This window comes from the organism of the source record quoted next, unplaced genomic scaffold, assembly GCF_019419815.1.
Source record: "Pyrus x bretschneideri cultivar Hongxiangsu unplaced genomic scaffold, Pyrus_bretschneideri_v1 Contig102, whole genome shotgun sequence".
Taxonomy (NCBI): Eukaryota; Viridiplantae; Streptophyta; class Magnoliopsida; order Rosales; family Rosaceae; genus Pyrus; species Pyrus x bretschneideri.
In genome coordinates, this window is record NW_025999394.1 from 458,410 (window position 1) to 471,347 (window position 12,938).

At 37.4% G+C, this 12,938-nt stretch overlaps 1 protein-coding gene across 1 annotated transcript; it reads right to left on the bottom strand.

Moving 5' to 3' along the window:
• Positions 1-8,568: 8,568 nt before the first annotated feature.
• Positions 8,569-11,129, bottom strand: LOC103938464 (two-component response regulator ARR2-like). The gene is made up of 6 exons (XM_048570145.1): positions 10,988-11,129; positions 10,717-10,869; positions 9,620-10,166; positions 9,447-9,555; positions 9,134-9,361; positions 8,569-8,838 (listed from the first exon to the last, which is right to left on the bottom strand). The coding sequence occupies exons 1-6, from the start codon at positions 11,127-11,129 to the stop codon at positions 8,569-8,571; spliced, it is 1,449 nt and encodes a 482-aa protein (XP_048426102.1).
• Between the last annotated feature and the right edge of the window lie 1,809 nt (positions 11,130-12,938).

Sequence of the window (12,938 nt, forward strand, 5' to 3'; positions counted from 1 at the left end):
GACAGACGGACAGTCAGAGAGAACTATTCAGACTTTAGAAGATATGTTGCGAACTTCGGTGTTGTAGTTTGGTGATGCTTGGCACCAGCGGTTGGATTTGATGGAATTTGCTTATAATAATAGTTTTCATTCGAGTATTGGCATGGCGCCATTTGAGGCATTGTATGGTAGAGCTTGTCGCACACCGTTGTGTTAGTCAGAGGTTGGAGAAAGAGTCTTAGTGGGTCCGGAGATTGTTGAGGAGACTACTCAGAACGTTCAGGTAATCAAGTCTAACCTGAAAGCAGCCCAGGACAGGCAGAAAAGCTTAGCAGATCGGCATGTTACGGACAGAATGTATGAGGTCGGAGATTAGGTATTTCTGAAGCTTTCACCGTGGAGAGGTGTAGTGAGATTTGGGAAGAAAAGCAAGTTGAGTCCCAGGTACATCGGACCATACATGGTCACGGAGCGAGTTGGTGAGGTAGCTTACAGGTTGGAGTTGCCTCCGGAGCTAGCCAGAGTGCATAACGTGTTTCACGTGTCTATGCTTCGACATTATGTTGCTGATCCATCTCATGTAATACCTCCGCAACCCTTGGAGATTAACCCAAATTTGACGTATGACGAGGAACCAGTGACGATCATCGATTGGAAGGAGAAGGTTCTAAGGAACAAGACGGTGAACTTAGTGAAAGTTTTGTGGAGGAATCATTTAGTCGAGGAAGCTACGTGGGAGACAGAAGATCGGATGAGGGATTTGTATCCTAGATTGTTCTTTGACCACTAGGGGTTGTTATTTGGTTGTTTTGAATTTCGGGACGAAATTCTATTAAGGTGGGTAGGTTGTGACAGCCCGTCCCAAAATTCATGTTAACGTACGTGTAAAATTACAACTTTGCCCCTAATTCGTTTCGTTATGTTTTTGGTTGCTTGGTGTGGTGTTGGCAGGTGCTGGGCCACACACACACACTCTCACTGTCTCTATCCCTTTCTCTGTCTCTTTCCCTGTCTCTCTCTCTCCCGAGCTCCCTTCCTTCTTCTTCTTCTTTCGAACTTGTACGGACACACACACAACGACACTAAATCATCACAGATCGAAGAAACTAAGGGCACAGTCGAGATCGTGAGGTCGAGGGGAGCACGATCATACCATTTTCAGGTAAGAAATCCGTTGTTTTCACGTTGATTCGACAATGGCAGATTTGTGTACTGTTCATGCAAACATTGATCTAGCACGTTTTTGGAATTTTGAAGTTCATAGATGTCTTAGTGAGGTTCCCAGGAGCCTCGGAGTGCTTCGTTGGACAAAATTGGACGTCGGAATCGCCTGGTTCGAGCTTGACCGGTTTTGGAGGTTGGTGACAGGTGAGTTTTCGTAGGTTTTAGCCCTTAAAACTTGTATGGACGTGTTCTACTAGTTTAGGGCTTCATTTTGGTGTTAGAATCGTGAAAAATGGTTGAGAATCGAGTGAGAAAACACGGTTTACAGGTTTTCCAGTTTTCCGGCGCCGGTGACGGCACCGGAGACTGAACGGGGAAGAAGACGGAATATTCCGTCAGTTTTGACGGAATATTCCTGACGCCGTTAACGGAATCTGTCAAAACTGACGGAATATTCCTAACGGCGTCAGTTGACGCCGTCCGTGTGCACCGCATGTGCTTGCGCGTGGCCGTGCCTTGGCCGGCGCGTGCGGCGGTGGAAAATTTTTCTAAAAATATGGTTGTGATCCTGAGGTTGTGTAGAGCACGTTGGTATATTCAATTGTCCATTTTGAGCAATGTATGAGAAGTTATTTTGAACGGAAGGTTATGTGCTTTAAAATTAACGTTTTTATAGTATTTTCGCATATAGGTGATACGTATCCCGAGGACGAGCGTGCTCACTCGAGGCAGGGGGGCTACGACCCTTCCATATACCAGTGAGTGGGCTTTTGTTTTCCGTATATACCTATATACTTATAATTCCCAGAAATTTATATAAATGCTTATTCGTTATATGCCATTCCTTTTATATTATTGGTGGTTATGCATGATTAGTTGCATATACGTTTATTGATATATTCAATTATATGTATATATATGTATATAATGGTGCTGTGGAGCGTTTATATGTATTACACCCAGGCCTGTCGTACAGACCACTATAGGTGGTTCCGACTCGTGGCCAGGTTTAGTGATTGAGATTGAGATTTGAGCTCTAGATTCAGCTGCACAGGTCACTTTAGGTGACTCCGGCTGCCAGTGATATATTATTGATACGATTTATACCTGAGCACTTGCATTTCACCACGAGATTTTGGTATGGCATATCCTTGAGCATGATTGGCATATTTAGTGTATACGTACATATGTTTATTTTCTGGGAAGTATACAGGTTTTACGGCGAGGGGTTAGAATGTATTTTACTAAATGGTTTTCAAAGAGCTTTGTTTTTGCCCACTCACGCTTTTGTTTTGCGCCCCTCCAGGTTCTAGTTGCTTAACAGGTTCGGTGGTTTCCCCAGAGGGCTTCCAGGCATTTCTGACAGACGCTCACCAATGTAGGGTCACCTTCGGGTGCACTGTTGTCGCATCATTTTAATTTGGACTGCTGTAGACTTATTGCTCTGAATTTAGCGTCTCACTTACGCTAGCACACTTACTTTGACCTTGTATGCTAGTTTTTAATTACTCGTACTTTTATATTATTACTTTACTAGCTTCCACACTGTGCACATGGCTACGTCACTTCCACGTGACGGCCAGCACGCCCTGATCTCGGTCGGGGTGTGTCAGGATGTAAGCAATGTTTTTTATAGTATCGTTCCGTTACTATCTAATGCAAAAAAAAAAAAGTCTTAGATTCATAATCTTAGAGTAGAATATACTATACCACTAATAACTAATTAAACCAAAATTCAATTAATCAATACCAATAATCATATAAATTATACAATAAACAAAAATTCAATTCAATTAATCAATATCAATAATCATTTAATCAATAATCCAAAATTCAATTTTTACCCTAAATAACAATTTCATTCATCAATAATCATAGAATTTCATATCAATAATTAACAATCAATAATTAATAACTACATTGATTAATTACTATATGATTCTATATCAATTAAACAAAATTTTCGTATTGAATAAACAATTAGGGTTAAGGCTAATATAAATTTAGAAATTAAAAACTTTACAGAATGGCGCTGGAGGCTTGCTGGGTGCTTGCGAGTTGCGGCTTGGATGGCTTAAAGACTTGAAGCCTTAAAGTCCGGAAGCAATGGAAGGAAGGTGGCTAACGAGATCTGTTTTGCTTGCAGGGATTTGTGGGGCACGGCAACGAGCTGCTGCTCTCTGATTGGTTTTGAGAGTGTAGGCAACGGGGTTGAGAGATGAAATTGAAGGCAATGGGGTTGAGAGATGAAATTGAAAGCAATGGGGTTGAGAGATGAAAATGAAGGCAAAGGGGAACTGGTCCCCCTTTAATTATTGTTTTTCTTTTAATCCTATACCAGAAACGATGTCGTTCCACTAAAGGAATATTTTTAAATTATTTTATCCAAGACCAAAACGAGGTCATTTTGGCTTGGCTTTTTGAAAGGAACTAAAAATAATAATAAAGCCAAATGTAACAGAGTTGCGCACCAGCAACAACTCAGATGAACATAGATAGAACCATCGCATTAGAAGCCACTTCTGACGAGACTAGAGGGGCAAAACCACCGCTCCTGGGCTTAATTTCCAGTGAAGGGAGGGGTGGCCGCCACTCCTTGCCCCTATGTAGCTTCGCCATTGATTTCAGCTATTTGGAAAGCGAGAAACAAGTTTAATTTTGAGGGTCGATCAATCTGTGTCCATTATCTTTGCAAGTCTTTTTTTTTAAGCTTGTTCGTGGTGGGAAGTTTATTCCTAAATACGGTAAAGGGTTATATATTCATATCAATTCTTCTTTAGGGATTCAGCCCATTCCTTGCAAGGCTCATACTATTCTCCGTGTTGTGGTCTATTCCTTGGTACCTATGGTTTAAACTTAGAATGTGTTTGGGTTAATATTTGAAAAATCTTCGCCCAAACAGAATGTATGGTTTGTTTAAATGAAATCCTAGTCTTGCTGCTTGTGGAGTCATTTTCAGAGATTGTTGTGGTTGGTTTCTTGGTCGTTTCTATCAAGTATTAGCCATCACAATTCTTTTCTTTAGAGAACTTTAGTTGGAAAGTGACTCTTCTAGTGTTATTTCATTTGTTTGTTCGAATGATTTTGATCCTCCTTGGATTCTTCGCACGCAATGGTTTACTTGTTTGCCTCGCAGTCGTGAGATGATTCCCGTCCGTTGGTGGTTCTTATAGCTTTGCTTCAAAGTCTGCTAGCTTGTCTAGCTTATATATCCAGACTTTTAGGTGGCCGATTGCTTTAGCTAATTATGGAGTTGATGATCCAGGTGGTTTATCAGCATTTCGATTAGCTAAGACTGTGGTTCGAGAAATTTTCTTCCTTCAGTTTTCCTTTTTCATTGATGTATTTTTTTATATGCGGATTTTAGCTTCGTCACCCCCACATGTATTTATTTTCTTATATCTCTTTGTTATTTAATAAAATTACGGAGGTAGGGGACATGGGGTTCATTATATTGCGGAGTTAGCCCTTTCTAATGGCTCTTTGTGGAAAGGAAGTAGCCACTTTTAGGGGTGGGTTGGAAAAACCAAAGACCGAAAAAAAAACTGGACTGAAAACATAACCGAGGCCGAAAAAACCAAACTGAAAAAAAAAAAAAAAAAAAAAGAATACCGAATCTGTTGAACCAAACCAAACCGAATCTAGTTAGGTCGGTTTCAGTTTCTAGGGTTTGAAAACTGAATAGAAGTTCTTCAAAACGACGTTGTTTGTAATTATTTTATTAATTAATAATCTTATTCTAGAAATGGCATCGTTCTACCCCAAGTACAACCCTAAGGCCTCCACGTATTCCTCTCTCCCATTTTCCCAGTTTGCACGGCTTGAGCCTCCTCTCCCTCTCTCTCTCTCTCTCTCGGTCTTCAATCACTCTCTCAAACTCTTTGTCTCTCACTCCCAGTGGCGACCTATGAACCTTCTCACTTTCAATCTCCTACACCTCGCTGTCAGTCTCTCATCTCGCCATCAACTTCTTCTTGTTGTTTCAAATCTCGACAGCAAAAAGTTAGTTTCACACTCTCACTTCTCTTTGTTTAATTTTCTATTCTATTTATCTATTTCAAATTGGTTCTGATTGGACAAATAGTGGCCTTTACAGATTTTCAATTATTAATTTGCATTTTCTGTCGATAAAGATTATAGGAGGATTCATACTTTGCATTTTCTATTAATTTGCCGATTTTCTAGGTTTCTTTATGCAACAATATATTATATGTGTAGTGTGGTCATGAGAATTTGAGATATTTCAATAGATTGTAATTTTAGATTTTTCTGGGAGGGTTTTGGTATTTTGCTCACTATCAAAATTAAAAAGTAAACCTTTTGGCCATAGTGGGTTGGTTTGCATGCCATCCAACTATATATCTGTAACTTTATAAATTGTAGAGAGAGAGAGAGAGAGAGAGAGAGTGTGTGTGTGTGTGCGCGCGCGCGCCCGCGAGAGAGGGAGGGAGGTCTTTGGAATGTATTCTTTTCTACAACTATATGTATCTCCAACATGTTTGCAAATATATTGAGTTAGGACATGAGTCCAGAGAAATTAGGTTTTAGCAAATGAATCGACAATGTTACAAATTGGAAGTTGTACTAATGCTTTCCTATAATTTGATGCAATATAATGAGATAACACACGTTAACTTTGATGCAATATGTTGAGGCATGTGTAATAATGCTTTCCTCTTTTCATCGATTGGTATGCCTTAGTACCTACACATGCTTATATTAGTGTAATAATCTATTAGCACCAGATTTTCTTTCACTTGCCCTTTATCTGTATGCATTGCATTATCAAATAATAATTTTTTTGTGTGTGGTTATGCAATGTAGCTAACTCATTATGCAAGTTCAGATTTTCATATTGTTGTAATTGTTTTGGTGTTATTAGAGTGAATGTTACAGTATGCAATTAAGATAGTGAATGTTACAGTTTTAATTAATATTTACTTTTGTATAAGTTTGTAGTACTAACTACTGTCCTCTTATTATTTTGTGCATAATGATGTGGACAAGTATCTTTCCGATTCTAATGAAGGAGAAGATGAGGAGAACCTTGATATATTGAATTGGTGGAGGGTGAATGGGGTTTCTAAGTACCCTTTTTTGGCACGTGTTGCAAAAGAGATCTTAGCTATTCCCGTATCAACCATTGCTTCATAATCCTCCTTTAGCACAAGTGGACAGATAATTGATCCATATCATAGTTCTTTAAGTCCAAAAATGGTGGAGGCTTTGATATGTACTCAAAATTGTCTTAGGTCTATCCATGTTGCATTACATCATGAGCTAACCATTGAGGAGATTGAGTTTTGTGAAGAAGTTGAGAAAGGTAATTTTATTTATTGCACTTGATTTTGTTAGATTATTTTAAATAACATTTTAATTAGTACCCTTTCTTTAATTATTTGTATGCATAAATGGCAAGTGGAAGTTCAAAAAAAGGTGCTAGGTTGCCCCCTAGGCCACCTAAGCGTTAGCAAGCAAATTGTCATTCAAATTTGAAATGGTTGAGCGTTGATCTTGAGAACTTGAAGAAGTATGTGCAAAGCATGGAACTTTGGATGTTTACTTGAATTTATGATTTTAGTTGTAATGTTTATTTTAAGTTGAATATTTATTTAAAGTTCAGGTTTTGGAATGCTTATTTTAGGTGTGGAAGGCTTGAACTTTGATATTTATTTTAAGTTGGACTTTTGGAAGATTTGAACTTTGATGTTTATTTAACGTTGGACTTTGGAAGACTTGATTGTAATTGAAATTTGAATATTTATTTTCATTGTCTTTGATTCTATTGGAAATTTGGAATGCTTATTTTATCGATTATGTTGAAATGGGACTTTGAATTTATTTATACTCCTCTGGAATATGTATTACAAAATGGTTGCAAGCTTTGTTTTCTTAAGAATTTTTTTTTTTTGGGCTATTGGGGAAAAAAAATTAATCGAACCGGGCTGAAACCAAACCAAATACAAACCGAACTGAACACAAACTGACAAAAAATCGAACCAAAACAAATAGAACAGTAATTTAGGTTCGATTTCCGGTTTTGGCTAAAAACTTGGTGACAATGAATCCCACATTGATGGGAGGGAAAACCTTGCAAAGGCTTATAAGAGGTTGGGCTACTCCCTATATTGCCAACTGGTTTTATGGTAGAACCTCAACTTCTTCATGGTATCAAAGCAGGTTGTCACACCTACGAAGTCAAACGGTCACACACGCTCCACGTCATCCCGTTGTATTGTCCACGTGTTAGGCTTAAATATTCACCACACGTAAGGGGGCATGTTGAGAATGAATCCCACATTGATGGCAGGAAAAACCTTGCAAAGGCTTATAAGATGTTGGGTTACTTCGTATATTGCCAATTGGTTTTATGGTGGAACCTCAACTTCTTCAAAACCGAACCGAATAGAACCGAACCCACCCCTACCCACTTTATAGTTGATGGCTAATTATCAAGGCCTTGATCCTTTATGACCGTCTTGTACTGGTTTAGAAAATAAGACTATTATTTTAACCTAATAACCAAGTCTTATGTGTTAGATCGACTCGCCTAATCTTAATCTTCCTTTTCTAAAAAAAATAGTGACGATCCTTCATGATTGACTTAAAAATCGATATATGCCTGGAAGTGCATACATTCACATTTCACAAAGTGTCATATGCGCTTTCTGCATTAACTAAAAAGAAGTTAATATTGAAAGGACTAAATAGAACAAGAAAAAAAAAGGACTAAATAGTTAATTGAAAATTATTTAAAATTAAAAAAAAAATGTTGGATAACCTTCTTAGATCCAATTTCTGTATTTTAAAAATAATGAATGTACTACCTAGTTTTAAAAACAAAATTTTATATCCAAACAGCCAAACAGCCCATAAAATTCTTCTCTGTTTTACCAACTGATACATCAAAACCAAAATTAAAAATCTTTTAATGTTACAGCAGAGCACAAAAAGATTAACATTTGATACATATATCACCCTCCTGTTCGTAATCAGTGCTTAATTAGTGCTGTAAATCGGCCCGATACAACTCGTTTTCAAGTCGAAATAGACTCAAATTTACATTGGAGGAGCTTGGCTTGCAACAGAAACAAACCAAGCCTTGAAGGATCAATTTGAATAATAATTATAAAGTATGTATGCATTCATGAAATTAATGTCGCCTACGTCCTTGTAACAATAAACTTAAAATCTATTAACAAAAAAGAAATTAAGTTTCACCCAATTCTCAACCTTGAATATATGAAATCCTCAGTGTCCAATAATGCTGTCACTTTTGTCATTGAGAAAACAGCTTACAACTGAGTATAATTTTCTGTATTAATGTTTTGTATGTATGGATAATTAGTAGCCTTTTATGAAGCTTACATTACACTTACACTGGCATTAACATACCCAAGATATATGCTTGATCACCACCAGAACTCACCAAAAATCATCGAAATTGACATCATGGAACTGCTGAGTCGTGCCTTTTGCAATGTCGAATAAGTCATCCGTATCTCCTCTTTCAATCCCAAACATATCAGTTTCCTTCTGCTCCTGTGTTGCTGGTGTTGGTGCCAGTGAAGGCAATTTCCATTGTGGTGACAGTAGCACATCATTTGTTTGCAACTGCTTTCCAAGCCCAAAAATGTCATCATGGTTCTCTTGCTCCTCTGCTGGTGGTGGTAGTGATGGCGGTGCCAGTAGAACCTGTGGTTGAAGTTGATTTTCACTCCCAAAAATGTTATTTCCTTGTTGCTCTTCTGGCGGAGGCAGCGGTGAGGGCATTTGCGATGGAAAACAAAACCTGCGGTTGAATAAGTTGCTGCTGATGCTCTTCTTGTTGTATATAATTATGCAGCAATATTGGGAAATCGAAGTTCGTATAGCTTGCAACCTTTCCAAAGTGATTGCTTAGGGTTGGTTGCCCATTTTTGTAATTTGATGAAAAATGGTTTGATGCAAAAGTTGATTCGTTGCTTGATTGAGTACTAGGAAGACATACAAAAGTAGAACCAGGGGAAGGTCTAGTCATGTTACTACTTGGGTTCCGACAATGGCTTCTAATTTCTGGTTGATATGCTGTTGATGTGAAGGGTGATCGGTTTGGAAACTGATTTGAAGAACCTCCTGGAAAGTTTAACGGTGATGCAGGAAAACTTGATTCTTTAGTTTCTCTGGCCTTCCTCATCATGATTTCTTCTTGTTCCCGCTTCAAGGAGAGGCGATACTTCTGCGGAAAATAATGCTTAATCAAGGATTACAGAGCAAAGAATCTGTTGATGTTTCTTGTTATATGAATTTGCGAAGAAACAAACCTGCAAATGGCTTGAAACATTTTCTTTCCTCAGGCCAGGGACATTCATGTGCTGAAGTATTTTCTTTGGATGAGCACCTAAGTCAAGAAATAAATTAGCTACCATAATTCTGAATGGCACCAAAGCAAGAATAAAATTCAGCAAAAAAAATACTATGAAGAGAATCTGCATACGTAGGTGCAACCTTATTGGCTAGAGTGGATGTGCTCTCCCCTATGAACCCAAGCTCGAATCCCCATCCCCGCAGTTTAGATTGCTTGTATAAAAAAAGTAAGAAGAGACTCTTACTATCAACTCCCAGCAACGTAACAGCTTGCACAAATTTCTTATGAAGCTCATTAGTCCAAACCATCTTTGGCTTCTTTTGGGTACAAGTTGAATCAGAATTATCTCCTCCCTTATCTTTGTTCATCCCTTCTGGATTTTTCCGTTTCAGCGATTTTCGATGGCTGATCTGCTTCTCTTTCTTCATAATCGATTCAATCTCCAAACCCTCATTTGATGTGTACTCCTGTTGGAACTCACCACTGCTGTCATCTGCAGTGAGATCTATCACTGCATCTCTATTGTTGTTGATGGTGACTGCATCTCTATTGCTGATGAATGCAAATTGCCATAGGTTTTTTAGGCTGTCCATTGTGAGTGGTTTAACAATGTAATATACTGCCCCTTTGAACAGCCCACCTAGCATGGCATTCGCATCATCATCATCAGACATAACTGCATAAAAATTAAGAAAGTTAAAATATAAAAAATTCAAAAATTAGAATAGGAAGTCCAGCAACATATGCTATCAGAGAGGCCTAACTCTATGGATAGAATGTTGACAAACCTGGCTTGTTACATGTAAGAAGCAATTTTCTTCTTTAATAACAATGTGACATCATTTCATCGGATCAAAGTCATAGTCAAAACCGCTCTTTCTCTTTAATTATCACCGCTAAATATCATCTACAGAAAAATTTCATTAGATTCGGAGATGAATAAACAAATATGGATGGCTAACCAGTCTCCAAATTCAATGAGATCTTTTATAGTTGATCATTAATTGATGATAAAGAGAATGAACAGCTCCTTTATGACATTTATACAAGTAAATGAAAAGTAATAGCAATAGTGTTGCAGACATTGGTTACGAAAATTGGCTAGGGCTAGTGTGTATGAAGCCTTACACCCAGGTTTGAATTTCCTTTTCTATAAATTAGAATAGTTTAAAATATTGTCTTGCCAACAAAAGAAAAAAATGGTGCCCTTGTGATTGAGGACTTACTAACAACTGGTAATTTGGAAACTGCTCTCATTCTTTCTAGGAGCTCATATTTGTCCATGTCAGGCAAGTGAACCTCAGTCAGAAGAAGATGAAGCTCATTTTCCTTCTTCTGAGCAATGGATAATGCATCACAGGCTCTTTTTGCTGTCAAAACTGATAGGAATTAAGAGTAAATTATGTTAGAAACTATCAGGGAGAAAAATAATTTAAATATAATCATACCAAATTCAACCAAAAAAAGAGGAGGACTGTTTTGTTTTCTGGTAGTTACCTTTATACCCCAACTTATAAAGCATTCTTGATAGTAAAGTAAGACATGCAGAATCGGCGTCAACAGCCAAAACAGTGACACCTTCAAATACTGGACTACAATTCTCCATAGATTCGACTGGGACGGCCTTCTCATCATTCATGGCTTCGCATGATTGCTATAATCTTACAAAAGATTTTACGAGAAAAATAATCCGTAATTTATGCAGATATTTGAAATCCTTATACAGTACAAGTTTGGGGCTGAGTGTCGTAAGTTACCTGAAGATAGTAGTGTTGTAAGTTCTAACAATTTGTTACAGAAAATGTATGAGAAGTATTGTTAATTACAATTATGAGGAGATAAACATTTGTTTCTTCAGCAAATCAGGTAAGTTGGGTATAGATTTGAGCATCCAAAGTTTTTCAAATATTTTGAACAAGTAGAAGTTTCTTGGGAGTCCAAATTTAAAAAGAGACTGTAACAATAATCATTAATTACTATAACAAAGTCAAAAGTAAAATTGGCATGATAATCATACTTAGGAACAACTGCCAGTTATAGAAGAAGTAGAAGGTGGTCAAGGGTAACTAAATAATTACATACATGTGTGTTTTATTCAGTTACCCTCCTATTATGGATTTGTTTTGACCAGAATGTCATGTACGTTTCAAATTTTTTATGGCATGTTTACTTACTTGGAATGAGGGAAGAATGAGATGAACTACCTTCCAATTCATCATTTAATCTTATTCATGATTTTCCTAGTATTAATTTACGAATTGTAGCATGAAACCAACATACTTTAGATTCAGTATGCTTTAGTAAACGTATGTAGTTATCAACCGAAACAACTTCAATGTAAATTTCAAGTAAATGAAATAAACATATATCATTAGCCACACAATTAAAAATTTCGGCGCAATGCAATTAGCTCCAACGTACAATCGTGATTCTATATGCGTTTCTCAAGAATTGGAATTTTTCAAGTAAATAAACATATGCCATTAGAAGCACAATTAAAAATTTTAGTGAAATGCAATGAGCTCAAACATGTAGCCGCGATTTTGTATGCGTTAGTAAAAGCACGAGGAGCCAAGAATCAAAACAATTTCAATATCTATTGGAAGTAAATGAACATGCATCAATAGGATAATTAACAATTTTGGTGTAACACAACGAGCTTAACATACAGTTGTGGTACGGAAACCTGAAAATTGACAACACACACAATAATATAATGGAAACCTGAAAATTGGCGGCGCACATAATATTTTAACAGAAACCCGAAAATCGAAACGCACACAATAATCTAGAGAAAAGGATGAAAGATGGGGAGCACGACAAGCTTAGTGATGGACATTGTCTAGTTAAAACGTAACATGTGTCCCAATCTCATGACCATGCCGTGCCAACCAAAGGTGGTTCCTTAACCAGCTATTGTTCCACATATCGCATCAAATAAAAAAGCTACTTGCAACATGTTTTCCATAGGCAAACTACAAGTTGTTTGAGATTTGATTTCACTAGATGTCAATTGGAACTTGGAATTTACATCAACGTAGTTCAATGATGAATCCATCAGACTTGAGGTAGCATTACAGCAAAACAAAAAGAGGTAGCTTTAAAAATTCATAAGAAACACACCAGAAATCTTGCTTTGCTCACTTAATGAAGATGCAAAAACCCTAAACCCTATGTTAACCTAAACCTTAATTTTTTACAAAAATACACATGGCAAGCTCATGACAGGTAGGACTCACTTAACCATACATCTGTAAATGATATTCCTAAATAGCTGCAGCAAGGGCCTCAGATCTGAAATTGCCATAGTCAAAACAAAAGATGACGTCTCACGGAGTTAGGGAGATTTGAACTCGACGGTTTTCTCTTTTCTTTGCTAGTTTCAGCTATCTGACTATCAGTATTCTGGTCCTGGTGTTTCTGGCTTTCCACCAGTCGTTTTTCTTCT